At 51.1% G+C, this 22,987-nt stretch overlaps 10 protein-coding genes across 10 annotated transcripts; 5 read left to right on the top strand and 5 right to left on the bottom strand.

Annotated features, from left to right (window-relative positions):
- Positions 1-1,782: 1,782 nt before the first annotated feature.
- MIND_00660700 (Ankyrin repeat protein) lies at positions 1,783-2,081 on the top strand (the record flags this gene model as incomplete). The annotated part of the gene is made up of 2 exons (XM_037363332.1): positions 1,783-1,800; positions 1,842-2,081. 2 exons carry the CDS (start codon positions 1,783-1,785, stop codon positions 2,079-2,081), a joined length of 258 nt encoding a protein of 85 aa, XP_037218976.1.
- MIND_00660600 (uncharacterized protein) lies at positions 2,047-2,870 on the bottom strand (the record flags this gene model as incomplete). The annotated part of the gene is made up of 5 exons (XM_037363331.1): positions 2,788-2,870; positions 2,650-2,700; positions 2,515-2,604; positions 2,434-2,467; positions 2,047-2,382 (listed from the first exon to the last, which is right to left on the bottom strand). The coding sequence occupies exons 1-5, from the start codon at positions 2,862-2,864 to the stop codon at positions 2,047-2,049; spliced, it is 588 nt and encodes a 195-aa protein (XP_037218975.1). The 5' UTR covers positions 2,865-2,870.
- Positions 2,871-3,996: 1,126 nt separating this feature from the next.
- Positions 3,997-6,293, top strand: MIND_00660500 (putative laccase 9; the record flags this gene model as incomplete). The annotated part of the gene is made up of 16 exons (XM_037363330.1): positions 3,997-4,068; positions 4,122-4,280; positions 4,327-4,344; positions 4,392-4,437; positions 4,484-4,543; positions 4,591-4,635; positions 4,684-4,704; positions 4,750-4,913; positions 4,961-5,078; positions 5,127-5,297; positions 5,342-5,487; positions 5,532-5,603; positions 5,654-5,853; positions 5,901-6,044; positions 6,092-6,231; positions 6,283-6,293. 16 exons carry the CDS (start codon positions 3,997-3,999, stop codon positions 6,291-6,293), a joined length of 1,587 nt encoding a protein of 528 aa, XP_037218974.1.
- Positions 6,294-6,453: 160 nt separating this feature from the next.
- MIND_00660400 (uncharacterized protein) lies at positions 6,454-7,694 on the bottom strand (the record flags this gene model as incomplete). The annotated part of the gene is made up of 5 exons (XM_037363329.1): positions 7,545-7,694; positions 7,398-7,496; positions 7,251-7,258; positions 7,161-7,203; positions 6,454-6,473 (listed from the first exon to the last, which is right to left on the bottom strand). The coding sequence occupies exons 1-5, from the start codon at positions 7,597-7,599 to the stop codon at positions 6,454-6,456; spliced, it is 225 nt and encodes a 74-aa protein (XP_037218973.1). The 5' UTR covers positions 7,600-7,694.
- Positions 7,695-7,801: 107 nt separating this feature from the next.
- MIND_00660300 (Glycoside hydrolase family 3 protein) lies at positions 7,802-9,857 on the top strand (the record flags this gene model as incomplete). Its single annotated transcript, XM_037363328.1, has 11 exons — positions 7,802-7,862; positions 7,915-7,954; positions 8,001-8,095; positions 8,149-8,317; positions 8,366-8,524; positions 8,570-8,635; positions 8,685-8,872; positions 8,918-9,060; positions 9,115-9,406; positions 9,451-9,541; positions 9,593-9,857. 11 exons carry the CDS (start codon positions 7,802-7,804, stop codon positions 9,855-9,857), a joined length of 1,569 nt encoding a protein of 522 aa, XP_037218972.1.
- A 317-nt stretch (positions 9,858-10,174) lies between these two features.
- On the top strand, positions 10,175-13,651 carry MIND_00660200 (Periplasmic beta-glucosidase; the record flags this gene model as incomplete). The annotated part of the gene is made up of 19 exons (XM_037363327.1): positions 10,175-10,551; positions 10,609-10,715; positions 10,766-10,885; positions 10,930-11,278; positions 11,329-11,468; positions 11,513-11,529; positions 11,578-11,631; positions 11,680-11,800; positions 11,857-11,949; positions 11,996-12,171; positions 12,220-12,625; positions 12,678-12,722; positions 12,772-12,816; positions 12,866-12,993; positions 13,045-13,100; positions 13,149-13,160; positions 13,209-13,314; positions 13,362-13,438; positions 13,495-13,651. 19 exons carry the CDS (start codon positions 10,175-10,177, stop codon positions 13,649-13,651), a joined length of 2,586 nt encoding a protein of 861 aa, XP_037218971.1.
- A 2,236-nt stretch (positions 13,652-15,887) lies between these two features.
- On the bottom strand, positions 15,888-17,227 carry MIND_00660100 (Abhydrolase domain-containing protein mpaH; the record flags this gene model as incomplete). The annotated part of the gene is made up of 8 exons (XM_037363326.1): positions 15,888-15,968; positions 16,011-16,089; positions 16,135-16,241; positions 16,287-16,354; positions 16,400-16,421; positions 16,471-16,699; positions 16,749-16,875; positions 16,918-17,227. The coding sequence occupies 8 exons, from the start codon at positions 17,225-17,227 to the stop codon at positions 15,888-15,890; spliced, it is 1,023 nt and encodes a 340-aa protein (XP_037218970.1).
- Positions 17,228-18,002: 775 nt separating this feature from the next.
- MIND_00660000 (Pectate lyase a) lies at positions 18,003-19,644 on the bottom strand (the record flags this gene model as incomplete). The annotated part of the gene is made up of 14 exons (XM_037363325.1): positions 18,003-18,034; positions 18,080-18,154; positions 18,204-18,360; positions 18,411-18,572; positions 18,628-18,682; positions 18,778-18,793; positions 18,844-18,912; positions 18,964-19,027; positions 19,074-19,096; positions 19,144-19,260; positions 19,315-19,367; positions 19,417-19,432; positions 19,477-19,540; positions 19,594-19,644. 14 exons carry the CDS (start codon positions 19,642-19,644, stop codon positions 18,003-18,005), a joined length of 954 nt encoding a protein of 317 aa, XP_037218969.1.
- A 613-nt stretch (positions 19,645-20,257) lies between these two features.
- Positions 20,258-22,177, bottom strand: MIND_00659900 (phosphoribosylaminoimidazole carboxylase; the record flags this gene model as incomplete). Its single annotated transcript, XM_037363324.1, has 4 exons — positions 20,258-20,455; positions 20,506-21,248; positions 21,294-22,052; positions 22,144-22,177. The coding sequence occupies 4 exons, from the start codon at positions 22,175-22,177 to the stop codon at positions 20,258-20,260; spliced, it is 1,734 nt and encodes a 577-aa protein (XP_037218968.1).
- Positions 22,178-22,250: 73 nt separating this feature from the next.
- On the top strand, positions 22,251-22,884 carry MIND_00659800 (Rsa3 domain-containing protein; the record flags this gene model as incomplete). Its single annotated transcript, XM_037363323.1, has 2 exons — positions 22,251-22,709; positions 22,762-22,884. 2 exons carry the CDS (start codon positions 22,251-22,253, stop codon positions 22,882-22,884), a joined length of 582 nt encoding a protein of 193 aa, XP_037218967.1.
- Between the last annotated feature and the right edge of the window lie 103 nt (positions 22,885-22,987).

Raw genomic sequence — 22,987 nt, 5'->3', positions numbered from 1 at the left:
GAAACGTTCAATGTTGGTGCGTAAGCTTCAATACTTCCAGGCCTGTGTAACGCTAATTCGTGGCTTAGGCGCTTTCACCATACTATTTGGCGCATGTCTCCGCTTCATTTTCACCAAGAGGGCGTCAGACGTCAATGGTATTCTAACGCCGACGCTGTGCTTGATCTGGGTTCTCTCGATTACAGTGCGTCCGTCAACACTAGCTTCCGTTTAGTATGTGACAAAACTCAGCATTGGGTTGTGGACATTATCCGGGCCAGAATAGCATTCATTGACGATCCCGCGAATGCTCTGTTATACCTCAGCAATCCAGCCCAGCCTCTTGAGGGCGCAAAAATTGGAATTTACTCAACAATTACCATCGTTGCTGATTTCTTCATGGTGCGCATAAGTTATCTCGGCGAGCCCTGACATGACTGTTGTTCTAGATTTACCGCTGTTGGATGGTATGGAACCACAATTTTTACGTCCTCGCTCTTCCCGTGCTATGCTGGATCGCAACTGCTAGTAAGTCGTGGCAGCAGCGGCTCTCTACTGACTGACGGGTGAAGTAACCGGCTGGGTCGGCACGGCTGAGATTGTGCAGACTCAGAAGGGCGGGATTTTTCATTCCAATCTCCAGCCATGGATCATCAGCTTCTTCTCGCTGTCGCTCGCCACCAATGTTTTCTGCACGCGTGAGTTCAGCCATTACCGGATATTCATCTGACTGGGCTTCGCAGTCCTTATTGCGTATAAGGTGCTTCTAAGTCAGCTTCGTTTGCGGCGGAGGGGCGCACAGAGTACAATGGGACGAGTAATCCCCGCATTGGTATGCTTGCAGCCTGCTTGTCAATGACACACTCTTATAACCGATCAAGATTATATTCCTCGAGTCTGCAGCCCTCTACTCGCTCTCGCTCATTGCGTTGCTCGTCACATATCAGCTGGGAATCAACACCTCCTTCATCATTCTCGACCTGGTTGGTGCCTTTTGACTGTTATTCTTGCCTAACACATGTCACAGACCTCCTCCATCATCGGGATAACGTTCAGCAGCATCATCCTCCGCCTATCCATAGCCCACTCGCCGCCCAAATCATCGCAGTTCTCCTCCAACTCGGCGTCGCTGTCTGGTCGAGGGAATCTGGGCGGCATTGATTCCTACCCACTTGGTGCGGTTAATGTCCACGTCTCGCGCTTGGTCAACAGAGATGATTGGACCGACCCCAAAGCGCCGCGAGAGTATTCGGAAAGTGGAGCAGAGGACGCTAAAGCCTCTGGTACGGCTGTGTAGATTAGCTTCGAGCTTGGTAGACGAAATTAACATTTCCGAGTTACTTGATTGTGTATTCTCTTGAGAACCTCTCGGATGACGCTTGCTCCGTTGATACTGAACGACAGAAGGAGTGACAGTCGACGGTTGGTTGACGGAGGCTGTTGACGTGCACACGTGACGCAGCGGTAGCTTTTCCTCTTTTCTCTATCTCAACTCCTGAGGCTCTTCCTTTCGTGACGGTCTCATGGAGAAGCACAATCCTTCATACAACATGTGCATTACACGCTCAACATGCCTCCACTCTTCACTCCGTCCTCCAACCGTCTCTCGATGAGGAAGCAACGGTGTCGTTGTTGACGAGGCTGAGTTCAATCCCAAGTATCCGTCCCCGGCTGGAGTAACGGGGCTGTTGCCGGTTTCGTCTTTGCATGCTTGGAGCCACTATCCGAGCTGGCGAAGGAAACGAGACTATTGATGCGCAAACATTGTCATATAGAGTTGTTTCTTTCAATTTTCTTTGGGATATGCCACTGCTGGAACAGGTATGTTGTTATTACGTTGTTGCTCAGTTTTCTAACTCTAGGTTGGAGCAGCGGTCGTCAAAATCTACGAAGCTGTTCGCAACTCTTTTCCCTGGGATGTTGCTTGTGTGAGGACGAAACATACGGTCTGGATTCACTGTAAGTTGTTCCGCAACTACGCCTTCTCCTCTGACTTCTCCGAGGCCAATACCCAACTCATCCTCGATTTCTCGGTCGCTTCTGTCTGTCCATGCTCATTCTCCCAAGTCACCACCAACGGGCATGTCGCTCATCCTCGCTGACATATCGTTGTGTGATTGGAGCAGGGGATGCTGGAACGACCTCTTCGACTTGGCGTGCTGGTGTTGGTTGCTGCCATGGATTGTCGTCAAATCGGAAGTAAGGGGAAGACTGCACTGGCTCTGGCGCTTGTGAATCCACACGAGGAGGATGGGCTGTTTGGAAGTCATTCGAGGGTTGCAGAGGAGGTTCCGAAAAATAGAGGTTCAGCCCAGGCCACTTGTCGTCGCTATATTGCTCGAAATAGAAGGATTCGTTATCTTGAATTGGGAAATTAGGTGTGGCCCAGTGTAAGGTGAGAGGCTGGCACTTGGGTGTGCCGTCATGACGAGCTCTACCACATGTGATACAAACCTGTGGTTGCTCTCGCGCTTTGGCACTGCGGATCCTAGCCAAGATAGTTTTAAAAGTGGAAAGTAATGTTTTCTTGCTTACTTCTGGCGATAGCGCGTGCGATATGCTCTCGCGCGTGCAGCAGCCTCCTCTTGCTCCCGAGCTGGCCTGTCCTTGAGCTTAGCGCGCTTTCTATAATGCTTGTAAGTTGCAGAGCGACCGACGGGCAAAACATACTTGGCCATATATTGCCTTGCCATCTCGTTTCGCCGCAACTGTCGCTTCAGTCTGGAGAGAATCGCAAAAGAAGTCAGCGAAGGCACTGCGGCCATTGGCAACGCAAACGACGGCCAACTGAGGGGAGGAGAAACGCACAGAGCATCATATGGGGGTGGCGGCTTTCGATGCGGAAGCGCGGAGCCGGATTCCAGTGCATATGTGGGTACAGACATGGTCGCCCGGCTCAGAGGGAAAAAACGGGACTGCTCACTAGTATATCAATGATGGTCACATCACGTGGTATACACCACGTGCCGCGCGTCAGTTCGCGACACTTTCGACACAAAAAAGCAAAAACATCAGGAGAAACGGTGGGTTTCGGCGATGTTTCTTATACTATGGCAGGACTATGATATTCTTCAACTTCTGGCCGTAGCTTTACCCGACTCAGTTAGCATTCCGATTTTCCAGAGGACTGGAAAGTTGCTGGAAAGCACAACTTGAATTACGTCATCTTATAGTCTAGTATTAGCCTGATGTCTGTTTTTACTATTATACTATAAAACTCATTTGTGGCTCCCATGTCAAAGCACTATCTAGTACATACATACGAGCGCAGAGCTGCTGAACGAATTACTTACATTCCAATTGTCCAACAGTCACTCCGAGTCCGAAACTTGAATCTGTTGGAGCAACAGCCTGAGCACATGCATGGAGATGTCTTTCTCAGGCTCACACACTGGCGTACCTGCATTGCATTACTCTATTTTGGTAGCCAGGCTAAATAAAGGCAGCTACAAATGCGCTTCAGGTTCAGGTGGTTATCGTGGGAACGGAACAGACCGGATCACCAATTGCCGTTGTCAGCCGCGCACCTTGACCAATTCAACCACCACCCCCACTAGCAAAGTTGGGCAGACATCCAGGCACTTCTCAAGACTCAAGCGTGAGTACGTGTGTCGAGTCGTATTCGCTGCCTGCACTGACAAATGCCTTCAGCAGCCGCTCATATTGAATGCGTCTTCAAATTTCTGCCTCTCGACTCTCGATACTAGTGGATGCGACCGAGGGCATGCTAATGTCGAGGAGCTTACTGAAGCTGTAAGTGCCCAAAGTTTGGACTTTTCCAAGTCAACAACACTCGTTCTGATACTCCTTGCAGACCCAGAAAACGTGAATTCCTTTGATTCCGCCATCCGAGAAAGGCCATGAAACCGCCCCTTCTTTACCCACGTTCTGTGCCTCTGGAGCCTTCAAGCCGAAATATGCCTCAATTTCAGTGTACCTCTGGATGCTCTTTGGGTTGCGTATAAAACGGCCTTCAAAGTGCACTAATCCTCATCCTCCTTCGAGTTCTCCACTGCAATGAGGAAAACTGCAGCCTTCCTACTCCTCCTAGGTCATGCGCTCGCCGCTACGGTCAACTTCGACATCAACGTGCGACTTTCAAGTAGTCTCCCAAAGGTCAAATATTTACGCTTCCATTGCAGGTCCACAACTCTGTCGAGAGCCCAGACGGCTTCCCTCGTTCATCCATCGTTGCGGGGCAGTTTGGTGGCGTGCCTATTGTGCTCAACAAGGGCGACTTCGTCAACATCAATGTTACGAACACCCTCACGGACCCAACTATGCGTCGGTCGACTTCGATTGTGTGTTTCCACTTTTTCTCGCGTGAACCTCACTAATCTTGTTCAGCATTGGCATGGTCTTTTCGTGAGTTAGTTACGGGCGATGATGGAAGTCTCTGACACTTGTTGTAGCAAGACAGAACAGCGAGCGAAGACGGACCGTCATTCGTCAATCAGTGTAAGATTGTCTCAGCCTTATCCACTTCTCTTGACGTATCTTGCAGGCCCCATTGCTCCAAACAATTCGTACGTCTACAGCTTCAGCACGGGAAATCAATCTGGCAGTGCGTTCCGGCCTAGTTTTATGTTTCGTCGCTCACTTCCGTTCCAGCCTATTGGTATCACTCCCATCTCAGTACTCAGTACGCCGATGGCGGTAAATTTTCACTTCTTGATTTTTGCCTGAGCTCATCTCTTTCTGAAGAACGTGGCACCTTCGTTATCTGTATGGTCTATGCTTTTGAATTTTCCATGATTAATAGTTGACCAGACGATCCGGAGGACCCACTTGGCGACCTCTACGATGTCGACGATGCTGGAACCATCATCACCCTGGCTGACTGGTACCACACTCCAGCTGAGCAGCTTATGGACCAGTTCAAAAAGGACGACGTGACGCCTGTGCCTGCTTCCGGGCTTTTCAATGGCGTTGGAGTGGGTCCATCACCGTCAGTCCCAACGTTATGTTGACGATCATCCAGCGCTTTATTGGGGGTCCAGCAATCCCTTGGGCAGTTGTGACTGTGGAACAAGGAAAGCGGTACCGTTTCCGTGTTATCGACATCTCCGCCTTCGCTGCCTACACAGTCTCTGTCGATCGTGCGTGGATTGTGGTGCTTTTCCCCTCCTAGTTCAACTCCTTTCCAGAGCATCTGATGAGCATCATTGAGATCGATGGCATTGAAACCGTCCCGCTTAGTGTCACCAGCTTCGACATTCATGCCGCGCAACGCTATAGCTTTGTGCTGGAGGCCAATCAGCCTGTTGGAAACTACTGGTTCCGTGCCCCGATGGACGTAGCAGGGAATAACGCTCTCCGTAAGTTGATTATCCAGAGTCAACTCAAATCTGACTTGCAACAGTGGACAAGAAGAACGTCAAGGGCATTTTGCGATATGTCGGCGCCCCGGTAGAAGACCCTACTAGTTCTGCGGTTGTTGTCCACCCACTTTCTAAGGGCGGTGCGGGTGGTGGTGCACCAGCTCCTCTCGAGGAATACCAACTTCAAGTAAGCAGCCTTGAATTCCCAGTTTACGACTAAATGTTCATTAGACTCTGATCGACCCCGGCGCACCAGGAGGAAGTGCTCCTGCTGACCATGTCATTGACCTTCAGTTCGACGAGGTCAGTATACTTCTTTTAGCAGTCTCGTCTCATGTTAAAGCCTTTTACAGGCCGGAAAAGGTACCTGGGAAATCAACGGTATTTCGTATGTCCCTCCAGACCTCCCGACACTCCTCAAGATCATAAACGGAGCTACCGTCGAATCTGACTTCAATGTTTCTGAGCATACGTTCGTTTTGAAGAACCAAGAGGTTGTCGAGCTGCGCATTCACGGCGCTGACCATGGAATCACCCATCCGTTCCATCTTCAGTGCGCTAGTTCCTTTGGTCTTTGGTTGACTGCTAATCGTGATGCAGCGGCCACGCTTTCGACATTGTTCAGAGCGCGTCTGGGCCCGTCAACTTCGTTAACCCGCCACGCCGAGACGTTATCGCTGTCGACCAAGGTGGCGTGGTTATCCGTTTCCGGGCCGACAATCCCGGACCCTGGTTCTTGCACTGGTGACTTATCAGTTCGTCTAATTGAATTTCTCGCTCACTTTAAACAGCCACATCGATTGGCATTTGGAGGCTGGTCTCGCTGTTGTCTTCGCCGAGTCGCCTCCAGAAGAGCGCGAGGGTCCCCAGTCGCAGATCATCAAACAAGAGTGGCTCGACTTGTGCCCTGCTTACGATGCTCTTCCTCCTGGTAGGCTTCCTTGCGAGCCTGATGATATATTATCTGATGTGTTTGCTGCAGAGTTCCAGTAAGCGGTTGAGCCAATATTTAGTTCCTTTAGACGCTCATTGTATTCGCGAAAATCAATTATTATTTGCACGTGGACACCAGCTTGGAACTCGAAAGTGTTTCAACTATATATGGGAATGTTACTGTACAAGAAGACCGTACTTGAGCTACTACTAATTGGAGTCAACAGCCGCGAAGAACACCTAAAAAGTTGAGTAGGTCAGCCAGTATCCCATTCCTCGAGGAAGAAAAACGAAGAAAAGAAAAGGAAACAGGAGTTATTTGACAACTTAGCGGGTTATTGATGTCCTTTGACGCCCATTCGATGCTGAGTGAGCCCCCGTCCGTACGCCCCGTTGGAATCTCACAGGAGACCTGCCGGCCAGCATCAGCGATGCAAATTTAAGACGCGGCATCCTCGATCCGAAACCGCGGCGGGCGCACTGCGACAGTCGGGCTCTTGCCGGTCGGACTCCAGCCATTGATCGCCTGAACAACACGGTCTTCTCACTTTAGTCACTAGTGTCCAAGGGTGAGTGGTCGTTCTCGACAATGATGGAGGCAACTGACCGCTTTGGAATTTCATCTCGCAGAATGGTCCTGTCCTGATGTTGCTGAGACCGTGTGTGTAGGGACTATGGCTGGGCCTGCTTCGGTTAAGGGTAGCATGGCGATGAATGGGTAGTCGGTGGTTGGTTGGTGGATTGGTTTGCGAGTGTGTGCGAAAGAAAGAAAGAGAGGCAGAGGTAGTGGATGGTGAACGACGTGGTGGTCCCAGTCTCGATGGACAATGAATAGGAATAGGTGGTTGATAACCGACCACCACGCGAACGATGGGACGATGCCCGTAGAGAGAGAGAGAATGGGTGGATAGCTGACTGCCTACTCACCAGTGTCGAGCATGAGTACAATGTTGACGACGATGAGTCCGATCTGAGCATGGTGAGCGAGCATCGTGTAATAAGGTATGCGACACCTACGTCGAGTGCTGTTGAGGGTCGTGGAACGGTCAGTTACTTGGGGAGCAGTGGAGCGAGTTCGAAGAGGAGATGAGGGGAGAGGACAAGAGGCTGTTGATCACGTTGCAAGCTAGCACGCCTTTTATACTCATCCCCATAGACGCCCACACCGGGCGCCAGAGATGTCGCCGATAGAGTCATCGAACAAAAAAAAGAAGGCATGTGGCCACGATTTGTGGCTATGTGTGGATGCGACCAAATTGGAACCTGTCAAGCCAGGTTACCAAGAACTTATCTAGCATTAACTGCCCCAACAATAGGTTGACCGTCCAGACGATGAGCAAGCATGGGTAGGTGAAGGCATGTCCATAGTTTGTCGAATCGAGCGACCGAGGTAGAAGACCGTCGGATTGAGGCTGTATAGCCGCGCTCGTGAGCAACTCGGATGCTGAAAGGGTTGCGAGCACGACAAGCAAGACGATGTCCAAGAAAGAAATGAAATCACTTCATCATGTGACCATAAAGCCTTTGCTCTACCAGAAACTGTCATCTCGTCGCCGAGCCAAGGCGCTATGGCTATCCTTTCGAGGCAGGCGAAAGCTAGGTCCATCAAGGATCCCATTCACGACTTCAGTCCGTCCTTTCAACATCTTGTTTTCATTCTGGGCTGCTCACAGCGCGACAGTGGGGAACTTCTCGAAACAAGTTAGCGCCATAATCGACACGTACGTCCTATGCTGAATATATGCCGCGCTCTCAAGCCTCCTGCAGACCACACTTTCAACGCTTACGCCATATCAAACAACTGGGCACAACCTATCGAGTTTATCCTGGCGCGTCCCACAATCGTTTCGAGCATTGTCTCGGTGCGTTGGACTACTCGGGGCTAGTTCGGGCAAGCTGACTGACTCGGTTACAGGCGTGGCTCACTTGGCGCGTTCTATGGCCGTCCACCTACAAAGTAATCAACCTGAACTGGGCATAACGGACCGGGATGTGGAGTGTGTCCAGATTGCGGGTCTTTGCCATGACCTGGGGCATGGTCCGTATAGTCACGTCTGGGATGGCCTATTTATTCCTTCCGTCGCGTAAGCTTCACACATGATGGAGCGCGAACTTATTGACGAATAAACCAGACCAGAAAAGAACTGGAAGCACGAGGACGCGTCGAAAATGATGTTTGACGACCTCATCAAGTTCTTAAAGCGAAAGGGTATCGTCGAGGAAACCGCGTTCCCCGAAAAGGACGTCAAATTCGTACTTGCCCTCATCGACGGAGACCCGGCTCAGTGCGAGTGCGTTGGATTTTGGATGCATTTTGCGCTTCTCACCCCTTCCAGTCCAGAAGAGAAGCCGTTCCTATTTGATATAGTTGCCAACAAAAGGAATGGAATCGATGTGGACAAGTAAGTTCATTGCCCTTTTTGGTCGAAGCCTTGTTGAAGCGGTCCTGAGGTTTGACTACATTGCCCGGGACCGTTACATGATGGGCATTTCCAGCCAATTTCCTTCCTCTCGTATCATCCAGAGTGCGAGAGTCATCAACAACGAAATTTGCTACGACATCAAAGACGTCAACATCCTACACGACATTGGCACCAGTCGCTTCGGGCTTCACAAGCAGCAGTACAATCACAAAACCGGTTAGTTTCTACATTTTCGCGGAACGTTTGCTTGAAGGGTTATAGCCAAAGCCATCGAGTACATGATAGTGGACGCGTTGAAGCTTGCCGAGCCACACATGAAAATCGCCACTCGAATCGATGTCCCAGAGGAGTTTCTTCATCTTACCGACAACATCGAGCTGGAGATCAAAGCTAGTAGAGGACCGGTGTGGACTCATTCGGTTGTCTACCTTTTTCTCTCTCTCATCGCGGTGCTTTAGGAGCTGCAGGCTTCCCGAGACCTTCTCGATGACATCGACATCCGCAATCTCTATAAGCTAGTGGACGACACTTTTGTCGACTGGGAAAATCAGAGAATATTTAGGCAACGAATGACCAGCCAACGAATCGTCGAAGCAGCCAAGCGTATCGCGGCAGAAGAGGCGGAATCGTTGGACCTCGGCTCGCTCACCCCCGAGACGGTTATTGTTGACCAGACCACCATGCACTATGGGATGAAGGAGAAGAATCCGCTTGATTTCGTCAAATTTTACTCCAAGCATAACCCCGATCGTGCGTGTCTGTTCGTCTCTCAACCAAGGCTTACCGAAGGGCAGAATGTGCGTTGGCTCAAAGAGGCGACTATTCAACTCTCTTGCCCCAATACTTCGCAGAAATTAAGCTCTCTGTTATCACGAAATTGCCCCAGTGCGTTTCAAATCCTTCTGCTTGTCGTTGGCCTTGACTCATCGTTTTCAGGTATTTTGGCGTGGTGCAAGCAGGTTATCGTGCTGTTCTCAAGTCAATTCAGGACGAAATCATGCGACCCACAACGCCTACACGGACCGGACATTCCCGCGTATCCAGTTTTGGCTCGCTCGATGGCAACTCGTTGACAAGGGTGCCGCTCAACTTTTCGCTGGCCACTCCTGGCAAACCAATCACGGGGAAACGGTCTTTGGGCTCTATAGATGAGGGAGATGATGAGAGAAGTGCGAAGCGACAAGCCAGGTCAATCGAATGACCGGAGAACGGCTTGACCATGGACCAAAGCTTTCTTGTTGCTACTCGATCGAAAGTGTTATCTTACCGTGCTTTTCTGTATATTTCTTAGAGCATACTACCTGTAAATAGTGGAACTACTAATGCATTTCGTTCAAGTGGCTTGAGATTCTCGATGTAAATTCCTGACCTGCCTAGGCGACACGTGACAATGATTACATAACTGCATTTCTCTCCTTCCGCCATGACCAGCAGCCCACAACCAGTGTGCCTGTTCCATTATGCAGTTCGAGAACATCTTTTCCCGGTCCCGGGAAGCATCCGGACTAATTTCGACACATGTCTGGCTGGCTACTGAACTCAGCTTTCCCTCCAACCGTCAGGACAATTCTCGGGAGAAGAATTTACGGACCGCTCTCGACATGGTCACATGGAAGGGCGGCGGCGCGTTGGCCGACACACTGCTGCCAGCGAAAATATTATAAGAACTGCGAGCAGAGACGAGGTCGTCAGCTGGCCATGCTTCGCCTGCTCTTTGCCTCCCTGTGGGCTCTTCCCGCCCTCGCTCTCCAAGACGGGCTCCATTTTAGCCTGGAATCGCGTGCGACGAACAAGGATGGGTCCCTACCGGTTTACAAAAACCCCAAAGCGTCAATCGAGGCGAGGGTGGCGGACTTGTTGCCACGGATGACCGTGAAAGAGAAGGTTTCGCAGATGTGAGTCTATTCCACTGTGGGTGTGCGGAAAGCTGGAGCTGATGCTATCCCCGCTAGCATCCAAGGCGACATAAAGTCCTATATCGCGAACCCATTCGACCCATTAGACAACACACTGCAGTTCAACCAGACAGGGCTTGCCGAAATGTACGCGCAAACAGGAGGTGAGTTGCGGGCTTCGTTGTTCAAGCGAGGAGAGACTGAATGAGGTCAGGCTCCGTCTGGGCGGGCTACCAAATGCCTTGGGAAAAACTTGCTTTCGCCGTTAATGTCGCTCAAAAGTACATGATCGAAAATACCACCTTGGGCATTCCTGCGTTGTTCCAGTCCGAAGGTGCGTGTGCATATACGACTTGATGCCCATACTCATCCCTGCAGGTCTACATGGCTTTACGGACAATGGCACGACGTTCCCTTCTCCAATCGGTCTTTCCGCATCATTCAATACCGATCTCGTCAAACAAGTAGCCCAAATCATTGGAAGCGAAGCAGAGGGACTGGGAATAAACCACATTTTTGCGCCAGTCTTGGACTTGTCGCGAGAACTTCGCTGGGGCAGAGTAGAAGAAAATTTTGGCGAAGATCCCTTCTTGACTGGAGAGGTCGGCAACGCGTATGTCACAGGCTTGCAGTCCGGAAAGCGGAGAAATGCCAGCTCGACAGCTATTGCGCGTGTTGCAGCAACCTGCAAGCATTTTGCGGCTTTTGGCTCCCCTCAAGGTGGCTTGTGAGCTGTCGTCTACTTTGCGAGTTGCTTCGGGTCTGACCACAGCGCAGAAACATCGCTCAGGTCTCTGGAGGAGAGCGTGAGCTGCGAACAACTTTCCTCAAGCCATTCAATCGAGCATGCTTGAATGCGTTGTCATTCATGACCGCTTACTCCAGCTACGATGGTATTCCGGCAGTGGCTAATAAACGTGCGTTGTTTTGCAAAATTAACCAACTTCTCTGACATCTGTAGATTTGTTGACCGACATTGTCAGTTTTTTTCTCTTTCAGTGCTAACACATATCGATCCTGCTTCAGCTTCGTAACGAATGGGGCTACAAATACTGGGTCACTTGTGATGCTGGTTCAATCGTCAGTGAGGATATAGCTAAATATCAATCTTACTGACAAGGATGGCAGGATATGCTTTACAATCTTCACTTCACATGCGACTCCCGCGAATGTGCTGCAAAAACAGCATTGGAGAATGGTCTGCAAGGTGAAATGGGTGGTGGGACATACACATATCTCACCCTTCCCGGTGAGTGAAGGCTTCTCCTGTTTTTTCCTTTGGAGGGGAACTTAACGCCAGACCAGACCAGGTTGCAGCCGGGAAGGTCGATGAGAAACTACTTGACCAGACTGTTGCGGCCATGTTACGGACCAAATTTTCTTTGGGGCTGTTCGAGAGTACGTGAATTTCTATGCTGTCGAAACCATCCAGTAAATTGTTCAGATCCATATCCATATGCGGATTACACTTCCAGTCTCCGTACAGCAGCATCGCGCAATGTTCTTCATTCCATCGAGTCTGAGGCTATCGTTCTGTTGGAGAACCGCAAAAACACACTTCCTCTCAAAAGCGGCTTAAAGTCGATCGCGTTGATTGGGCCACACGCGAATCGGGTCACGGTAGCTCGTTCATACGTTCTCCCCCCAGTATAACTCACTATCGCGCAGCTTGGCGACTACGTTTTCCTCAACGCCACTCTTAATGGCATCACCCCAGTCGCTGGTGTTAATCAATTCATCTCTAGTCCCGCGGCTGGAGGGTTTTCCAATGTCAAGGTCAACTACGCAGAAGGCTGCAAGCTATGGTCTAACGACCAGTCTGGTTTCTCGGCTGCCGTACACGCGGCACAAGGCTCGGACGTTGCAGTTGTGATGGTGGGCACTTGGAGTCTCGATCAAACCAACCTTTGGACCCCTGGCACGAATGCAACAACCGGAGAGCATGTTGACTTGAGTGATTTGGCGCTTGTTGGTGCACAGTTGGCGCTGGTGAAAGCTGTGAAAGCAACGGGAAAACCAACAGTGGTCGTCTTTGTTTCAGGAAAGCCTATCGCGGAACCATGGATCCAAGCCAGTGAGTTGTCTTCTGGGGCTGGTGTCGTTTTCAATGCTAATGCCTTGAAAAGATGCGGATGCAGTTATCCAGCAATTCTATCCTGGCGAACTTGGCGGTGAGTAGACCGGAACACGGCCTGGACAGAGCTTATTTTCTTGACTAAGGACTCGCACTTGCCGAAGTTCTATTTGGTGCAGTCAACCCTTCTGGTACGTGTCCATAGCTCGTATTGACTCATGCGCGCTCACATCTTTTCAGGCAAACTACCTGTGTCCTTCCCCCGCTCTGTTGGCACGACCCCCGTCTTTTATAACTACTTGAAGGGCAGTCGGCCCATCGACCCTGGACAAGTCATGGATGATGGCAGGTTGCAATTCGGTCATCAGGTCTGCTGATTTGCTTCTCCGACATTTGTGAAGGTCTGAATTCGATGATAGTATGTGCTCGACAGCCCCGTTCCCCTTTGGAGCTTTGGCCATGGCTTGAGTTACACGTGCGTCTGTCTACTGCGACTTGCCTCCCACTAACCATTGCAAACTAGAACATTCGCATAGTATGAGGATTGCTCGTTTATTTTTCGGCGCTAAATTGTGCCTTATAGTACTGACTTGAAGCTGTCCCCCGCCAAGATTAGCGGTTCGCAGCCGTTCAATGTCGTCGTGACAGTCCACAACACTGGATCCGTTGCTGGGAAAGAGGTGGTGCAGGTGAGGAGCACCTTTTACCGTTTGTAACTTAAGCCTCACTGCCTTAGGTGTATGCAACAGACCTCGTCAGCTCCACCGTCACTGCGAACCAACAACTCGTTGGCTTCCAAAAGGTCGACATCCCGTACGTGCACTCTTTCGGTCGATGTTCTTTTCTTGTGTCCCTCATATGGATTCTAGTGCGGGTGGATCGACGACCGTTACCATCCCCGTTGACTCCTCCCAACTTGCGGTCTGGACGTTACAGAACAAATGGGTGGTAGAGCCGGGGGTCTTCTCGATAAAAATTGGGACGAGCGACCAGGTATTCGCCCAGTCGAACTTGACTGTAACGTAGGCTGGATGTGTCTGCTCTCTATTTATCGATAAACCCGGGAAAGAGTAGAATGTCGCGATCCGTCACTATCACGTGTCCGTCGTTGATTAGATCAGATTACCTCATCTTCTGCGACTTGCGTTTGACAATGATTTGAAGTCGTTGGCGCTACTTGACGTCAGCGATGGACTCCAAGGCCTCTATGCAGTCGTCAATCCAGCCGCACATTCAAACAAAGCAGAAAACTAATGGGATTATCCCTTTTTTCATAGGGCTATTCACGGCTCTACTTTCCCTTCAAATTTATAAGCACCTGTTCTCTCTGCAAACCATCCACAGTCCTGCAGGACACTCGCCTTCGCCTACATGTCATCCGCCACTTCCAAACCTCTTCAAGAACAGCCCCATAACGGCCGCGCAACTTCCCTCCGCTCTGGACTTTGTTGACGGTATGGTCAACAAGACTTATGCTCTTGGAGGCATCGACGGTCTCGTGGTAGCAATTGTCACCCGTAATGGGGCTGTCTATGAGCGGGCGATTGGGAAGCTCAAGGCCAACGAGACGAGCGCGGAAGCGAGAGGGACGGTCGATCGAAACAGTATCTTCCGCATTGCGTCTGGGTCAAAACTGTTCGCCGCATTGGAGGCGTTGGTATTGCGAGAGAGAGGCGCGCTGCAGCTGTGAATGTTTCGACTGTGTGGTGTGTTTTGGGACTAATGCAAGGCAGGGATGATCCCGTGGGAAAATACCTTCCTGGCTTTGCCCATGCCGCGAATGGATGGACCGGGCGGGCGGATGAGTCGGGGCCCATAACCGTGCGCCAACTCGCAACTCATATGTCGGGGCTTACCCGGGAATTCCCTCGGGGAGATATGCCTCACTGGCCCTACTCGATGGAAGGGACGGGGGCACCTCCCGGCAACGGGCAGCCATTTCCAACCTTGGATCATATAATTTCGGGTCTAGAGCGTTACCCTCTCACCATACCGACGTATTCTTACCCGATTTACTCGAATGTCGGCGTTGCTTTGCTCGGCCAGGTGGCGGTCAGTGCGAATCAGGCCTTTGAAGCGAGCAACAGCTCTCCATCGAGCTGGGAAGAGCTGGCCAAGCGAGATATCTTCGCACCGCTGGGGCTCAACGACAGCGATTTCGTCGTGACCTCGGAGAACAAGGCGCGAGTAGCAGTGGCAGCGCATGACAGCTTTGAAGTCGTACGTGTCTTTTTTGTCTTGCTTCTGGGCATTGATCATGTTTCCAGGATCTCGACTTCCTCGCCATGTCTTCTTCAGGAGGCCAAATGAGCTCCTTGGCAGACTACACAGCGCTGATGCAGACCCTCCTCGACCCAACACTCCCCCAGAGTCTTCTTCCGCCCCATGTAGTCCGTGAATGGCTGCATCCCGTTCATGGCTGGTTCGATGACACCACAGAGGTCGGTTTCATCTGGGAGATCGAGAAAATCCGCGACTCGTACCGCCGTCCAGTCAGGATATTTGAGAAATGTGGGTCCATTAGTAGAACCCACTGGCCTTGTTGACCCTATTGCAGCAGGAATGCTCAATTCCGCCCGCAGTGTCTTTGCAATCAACGCGGACATGTCGTACGGCGTCGCATTGCTCATGACAGGCACTTCGCCAGCCGGGGGCGAGTTGGTGCTGAATATATTCCGCTATTTGCAGCCATTTCTCGACGAATTGTTGGCAGAGCAGACCGCCAATATCTATTCCGGCCGGTGGACTGAGCCAGCGTCAAACTCAGAGATTGTCGTCGCGGTCATGGGAGGGTCATTCTGGGTGACAAAGCTGCTACTCAGGGGCTCAGATGTTCTCCGTGTGGTCCACGGCATGCCACAAGACGACCAGCGAGCGGCTGAGCCGATTGCGATGTGGTCAACAGGCACGCTGCATGAGTTTCGGTGAGTTATTTCATCGTCACGTGCACCTTGCCTTGATAATTGCCCAGCATGGCTTTTACTTCCCCGTCACTCAATTGTATGCGCTCGTGGGTCACTATCGACGACGGCTTCGCGCGGGGATACCCCACGGACTTGCTCTATTTCACGGAGACACAGGACTCGAGTCTACAGCTCCATGTCCCTTCGGTCGATGTCACTTTACAACTTGAAAGTCGATAGAATCCATAGCTCCCCGAACTGGTCAAGGATGCACAACTGGGTTTTGCAGTTCCACGTCGACAGATAGCCAATTAACTGTAACTCTTTACAATATTCCCTACTGCTTGTCCATCGTTTGCTCACAGTCGACTCCGTACTTTTGAGGCCTGGAGAGCCGTGAATATCGACTTGCCCAGGGTTTCAGGAATCTCTTGGACAATCTACGCCCATAAGATCAGTGGCAAAAGACGGACAACACGCACCAGATGGCCGGCATCCTTTATAACGTCGACAGATGCCCATGGCTGGCTCTCGATGATGGCTTTGTGGACCCGCTTTGGTCTACGGAGGTTTAAGCAAAAGAAAGCTTGTTGACAAGAGACAAACATGAAGTCGGCGATTCCGCCGAGGATGAGATGGACGGGCATTATGCGACACAGCCGTTTGAGCGTCTCGACTGGCTTGGTTGCGCCGTCTGGGTCACGGTACATTGCCTGAAAGAGTAAGCCGAGCAAGAGAAAATCGAGCAAGGCACGGACAGCTTCTTGGTCTCGTGTACACGCCAGCGTCACGCCAGGGTACCTCCCTTCGGGGTACTGGTTCCCCGCTGCAGAAAGTCAGCAGAGATGGTAACCAGTGCAAGGCCACACACGGTGCTCGACAATGCCGTACTTCTGGGAAAATATGTCAGCTGCGCCTAGCCAAAGAGGAGAAGAAGCGCACGACGAAGATTTCGAGGATGCGAGGATCCCATTTTTTGGTACGGTCGCGGGTTTTGAGGGCCGCCAGTGCTTTTTCGCGGTCTGGCCACACATCTCGACGCTCATAGGCGCCTTTGACAAGCAGCTCGCGCAGCTTGATGAGATGCTGCCCACCAGCGGGGCTGATGAGGGGTTCGAGAAGGACGAGGGAAGAGAAGGGGAAGTGTGGCTCGATGTCTTGTAGCAATGTGCTTTGGCTTGGTGAGCGAAGAGAGCTCAACGGAAAGCAAGAAAACGGACACCGCAACACCACCTAGACTGTGGCCAATCCCCACCAAGTTTCTCTTCCGGAAATCCACTTTCCCGCCTTGTTCGGGGCCCATAGAGAGAAAGTGGTATATTCCTTGGGCGTACCGTTCGCAGGAGACTATGAAAGTTAGGTCGTGTTTTAGAGCAATAAAACGCGTACAGTTGAGGAAAAACTCGGGTTGGAGGAGAATATTGGCGTTTGCGTGGCCAGAAGCGCCATGATTCGGACAATCCAAGCACCATGCTTCACGGATTTTGAGTGAACTCCCGCTGGACGCGGCCAGCTTGAAGATCGCCTCGAGAGTGGGCATCCATGTCTCCTTGTGGAAGCTCGTAGCGTGCAGAAAGAGGAGCGTCAGTGCCTCCGGGTCTTGCTCATTTTCCTTGAATTCCGGCAGCCAATAGCGCTTTGCAGAGAGGAAGAACGGGTAGGCGGTCGTCGGGTGGTAAAGGACGGCTTCTTCCTGCATTCAAAACGAAGAATGTGGCGCGAAGCGGGGTGGTGGTAAGAACAAGGTCATCGCGGCTATTTGACTTGACCGTGAGGCCGATTGATGGTTTCCTTTTTCGGCTCCGAGTTGATGATGAAGACAGGCCCCCACAAGAAGTCAGTAAAGACGAAGAACCCATACCCTGGGTCCGGTTCTTGCAGGCTAGAGATGTAGAAGTTGAGGTTTTTGGTTGGGAGGTGATTATCGGCGAAACAAACTCGGGGAGCGCTTAGAAAATGGCAATAATAGTGAGTTCTCAAGAGTCGGAGGCAAGACAAGACGAGACCTGGAAAATAGGTACCACGCGATGGATGTTGACTGCTGTTCGGCGTCTTGTGCCCCGGATACAGCCCCCTATGACGCAAACATTGGTCCGCATCGTCGAAAGACTCGAAGTGGTTTCAATGCCAATTCATACTCGATCCACAAAGCTGATTCTTGCTGAGGCTTGGGCTGCATTGATATAATTTCTGGATTGAAGGGGAGTATCTGGGCTCGATGCTCTCGCACGGCATTAAAGAGTCTCCGGTCGTGTTTAGTTCTGGAAAGAAAGTCGAAATCTGTTCCCACTCACTCGGAGGCAGTGAAGCTGTAGGCTGTGTGGTGATAGCCACACGTTAGAGCATTTATCACGACGTCAGTACTCGATCACTTTCTGTGCACGAACATGGCAGTAACTTTTCGGTCTTAAGCGATATATTGAGGGCAAAACAAATCAGTCAATTTTCCGTTTTGGGTAGTACATGAGTGGTGTTTAGAAACTAAGAGTCTGGCCAGCACTCCCGACTATCAAGTATGAGAGATAAGTTTCGCATGCTACGAAGAACTCACCAACTGCACTGCGGACCGCAGAGGCCGCGAGTTTGCTGTAGGAGTATGGTGGGCTAGTGAAGCTGCCAGTTGGGGCTGGAATGATAACGATTAGATAAGGACATCGGTCAATCAGATAACCCACCTGTGTTTGAGGCGCCACCGAAGTCATTGCCAGTCGCAACAGCAAAGCCGCCGTCAGTCGAGTAAAGGGGCTTGCTGGTTCCGGTCCAGACGTTGTTCTCGACAAGGAGTTGAGCGCCGTCGCGAGTGTTGATGCCGTCGCTGTTGTTATCGAAGACCTAGCTCATTGTCAAAAGAAGCACAGCACGGAGGTGCAACATGAACAGACGTTGTTGAAAATGTGGCCGTGACCGAATCGGAACGATGGGGTACGCGAGTTGAGGTTGTACCAGTAATTGCTGGCCAGGGTCACGGTGATGGGGGTGTCTTCGGCGCCGTTGTTGTCGGAGTGACCAATGAGGGAGGCCTTCCAGTGCGTATAGAGCTTGCTCTGTTTGGAGAATCAATACTGTTTCTGCATACCACAAAGTATTTCGGCGACGAACATTGGTGACGGTGATGCCAGTTACTCCGTGAGTAAGATCAAGAAGACCGTCGTAGCTTCAAAACACATCAGTGGTTGCGCAAAGCTGAAAGGAACGACTGACTAGTCCTGAATGGAGCTCGGTACGACTAAGCACGAAAAATATGATTACCGCACCTTGTCATGGTCTGAGAATATATGTGAGTTCACTGCAGTCACGCAAAGAGATAGGCCTCACCTCTGTCAGACGAAAGGTCGACGTGGTCGATCCAGACTTGGTGGGAGTTTTGGACGGCAATCGCGTCACCTAAAGAGTCACGTGTCATTCGTGGATCAACAATGGAAGATGTGTGTCTACCAGCGTCAGCGAGAACCTTGGAGATTTTGACGTTGCGGACAATGACGTTGGAGACATCCAAGATCTTGGACGAAACTAAGCTACGATCAGAACAGTAGTTGACAACTTACGCGGAGGCCAACACCGACGAGCGCTAATGCAGATAAATTGGTGGCTCTCGCATAAAAAGAACAAACGCACAAGAGCCGCTCTTTCCAATAATGCTGGTGTTGGGGCCAACTTTGACGACGGTGTTGCCCGTGATGGTCCCAGAAATAAAAACGATCTTCTTCGCGCTTCCCGAAACAGCAGATGTCACTGTTCCAAAGTTGAATTTCGATAACAAAGACGACAGAAATGAGACAATCATACATGCGGACAGGCTGGAAACTGTGGTCTGGCTGCCGCCCGAGCCACCCGAGGTACTTTTGGAGCGTAAGCATTCGCAGGAGCCAGAAACTGATGGAAACCGACCCTCCATTGAGCGTCGCTGTATCGCTTCAGTACGCTGATAGTCACTATGAAAGAGCTCACCGTAGCCGAGAGTAGCGACGTCGTTGGCCGACGCACGTTTGGCGAGTTCTGGGGTGGGGTTGGCCTATTTTAGCGTCAGAAAGAGCAACTTGAATGGACCAGCACAGTAAATCGTACCGAGACGACTTGAACTGCGACGAGAGCGATAAGAGAGTAAAGCCACTTCATTGCTGCTGCTGCTGCTGTGTGCTGAAGTAAACGGAGCGAACGACGTTGTCTTTTATACTGTGGTATCCCGTCTGAACGCGGTACAGCTTCGGAATCGAGGTAGTGGTCCAATGTACCGTAACGGGCCGCCCGGACCTACGGGAGGCTCGGATGTGGCTGAGGAGCATGGCTGTGTGTTGTTTCGCCTTCTAATTCGTTCTTTGCGAAAGATGGTGTTGGTTTGAGGAATTTTTTGGAGAGTAAACTGGAAAGACGGTTTTTCCGGTTGAACGTCTCGGATAATAGAGACAGAGTGGTGCACTATCCTGGTCATATACTGGCGCATTTTTTGGGGTGGAAATAGGCTCGCAAAGGAAATTGCGGTCAGTCTTCAAACGATCACAAGACCGTGACTCCACTTGAGAAAAAAGGCATGCCAAGCCCGAAACCTTGTGACCGACCCCACCTCTCAATGTGGGGCGACAACGGGGTTTCCCGACATGTTGCCGTGGGGGTACAGGCGTCGTCTGGCTGACCAACACTTCGGAGAATCTCTCGCTGCGACTGCTTGACCAGGTGCTCAAATGTCTGATTCGTGATTTTGCGACTGAATCGAAACAAAGTTGCAACTGGGTCACTTGGTCCCCGGATACGTCTCCCAGCCAACCTCCACAAGTTTGTCAACTTTGCCAAGCACTTCTGCCTCGAGCTTCTTAAGATATCCATCCATTGCCTCGATGAGTAGGGGGTTACCCGCCGCCAGAATGCGGACCGCCAGCAGTCCGGCGTTGGTCCCGTTGTTGATGGCCACAGTCGCAACGGGAATACCGCGCTGAAAACGTGCTGTGAGCAAGTCAAATAATGACAGTGGAAATGACGAACTGGCATTTGAACTATGCTATGTAGCGAGTCAACCCCATCAAGCGAGCTCCCCTTGACGGGGACACCGATGACTGGGAGTGCAGTTATTGCTGCCACCATTCCTGGTAAATGGGCCGCACCGCCGGCTCCAGCAATGATAACGCGAAGGCCGCGCGGCGATGCGCTTCGTGCGTATTCGACCAGCCGGTCGGGAGTGCGATGAGCCGAAACAATTGTTAGCTCATATGGAATCTCGAACTGGTCGAGAATACGAGCTGCCGGAAGCATGACAGGTAAATCCGAGTCAGAGCCCATTATGACGCCAACGAGAGGGTAGGCATTGGAGAAACCAGAGCCACGGCTTGGTGGTAAAGGTGCATAGAGGTTGGTCTCCTTGATCGGACTCGAAGGGAGGGCAGAAAGGAGAGTACGCAACCGCAACCGAAGCTCGGCATCAGAGGGGGCCACGACTGTGATATGACCCATTTTTCGCCCTTTGCGACATTCGGACTTGCCGTAGAGATGTGTTGAGGCTCCAGGAACAGTTAAGGCGACGTCGGTAAGAGCTCTAATCTCGCTCATTGACGAGGATTGACCGATGATGTTGAGCATAGCACAGGACGGAACTTTCAAGTCCGTTGAGCCCAGAGGAAGAGAGAGGATTGCACGGAGATGGTTTTCGTATTGGGAGGTTTCGCAGGCTTCGATGGTATAGTGACCTGAGTTATGAGGTCTGGGTGCGATCTCGTTTATGTACAGGGTGCCTGAAACAGTTTTAGGAAGGGAAATATAAGAAACTAAAGACCTACCGTCTTGCAGGAGGAACATTTCTACGCCGAATACACCAGCACCGGTGAAAGTCTTGATTGCGTTCATCGCCACTGACTGTGCTCTCCGCGTCAGAGTTGCGTCTCGAGATCGTAAGGGAGCAAAGACAAGATGGCATATGCTCTCTTTGTGGACTGTCTCCACCACAGGGTATGCCCTAACCTCCCCACTGGTGCTCCGTACAACCATAACGGCAAGTTCATGCGTAAACGGCACCCATTTTTCAGCATAAAGGGGACGATTGCCTAATGCAGTCAACGCCTCCTGTGCTTGAGACAAGTCCTTGAGCACGAAGTTGCCACGTCCATCATACGCAAGTGTACGACTTTTAAGCATTAGAGGAAGTCCAAGGGTATTGATGGCAGCTTCTATGGACTCCACTGTTGATTCCACAACAACGAACTCCGACACCGGACAGCCATGCGATTTGAGATGGTTTTTCTGGCCATATTTGTCTTGAATTAGCTTGATAGTGGTCGGACTAGGATGAGTGACGCATCCAGCGAGTTCTAACGCATCGGCATCGACATGTTCGATCTCCACGGTGAGAACATCAACCTTTTGTGCCAGGTCTTTGATTTTATCGGGGTCAGAAAAAGAGCCATCGATATGTGCGTGTTGAGAAGAGGAAGGCGCAATAATTTGCTTGGCCGGCGCGTGTTCTCCGACATCAAGGACGACAGTCTTTATGTTGAGTAAAGACGCAGATGCGGCAAGCATTCGACCCAGCTGACCGCCGCCTATTGAATGCTTGGAAATGGTCGAATCTCGTCGTGGAAGCTACACTATCTCAGCAAATCGAGGCCCAATTGTAAGGAGAGTATCACATACTCTTACCAAGGATTCCAACCACCTTATCGCTCATGATGATGGTGTCGGTGAGCAAATTATGTGTGTGTGTGACCACAGTGACTGGCACGTGACTTTAGATTTTCACAATGCCACCTGCACCTCGCAAACGAACGCGAAAGCGCAAAAGACGCGCCCTTTCCGTATCCTCGTCATCTTCCTCCTCCTCTTCAGATTCAGATGCGCCTGCGACCGCTAAGGCGTTGCCTGAACCAAAAGCAGCGATTCCTTTGCCTTCAGACGACAGTTCCAGCTCAGAATCTTCTTCGAGCTCATCCGATTCGGATTCCGAACCCGAGCAAAACCTAGAGAGTATCACTGCTAATACTTCCGGCAAATCAGCTCCACCCGCTGCTAGGCCTCCTCCAAATCGACGTGATTCTCCCTCTCCACCACCGCCTTCACCCACACTTCCCTCTTTCCTGCCCCCAAAGGATGCAGCAGAATTCGAAAATACCGAACAGGAAATGAAGGAGAAATTCAGAAAGTTTTGGATGGCCTCCGTAGCAGACGGATTCAAGGAGGATTTGGAGCAAATTCGGGTTAAGGTGTGTCCGTCCAATATACCGCCTTATGCTCACCTAAATAATCCTTCTTCAGGAGCCCAATCTTGGACAGTCCCGCCTTGCCATGTTAATCGACTCCTTAGCATCCGGTGCGGATGTGTTTTCGTCGACAACGCAAAGAGACGGTGTGAATGAGATGCAAGTTGTTTTAGACTAAAAGTGTGTATTTCTGTGCTACCTACTACCAAGCCCTCCGATCCGAATATCCTCCCAACTAGAGTCTTCGGCTGCTACCACTCGTATTCGGTTACCTTTCTAAT

The sequence above is a fragment of the Mycena indigotica genome (assembly GCF_014461135.1).
Source record: "Mycena indigotica strain 171206Taipei chromosome Unknown Mind.scaff0006, whole genome shotgun sequence".
Classification (NCBI taxonomy): domain Eukaryota; kingdom Fungi; phylum Basidiomycota; class Agaricomycetes; order Agaricales; family Mycenaceae; genus Mycena; species Mycena indigotica.
The sequence above is the reverse complement of the archived record's forward strand: the minus strand, read 5'-3'. Positions and strand labels throughout refer to the sequence as shown.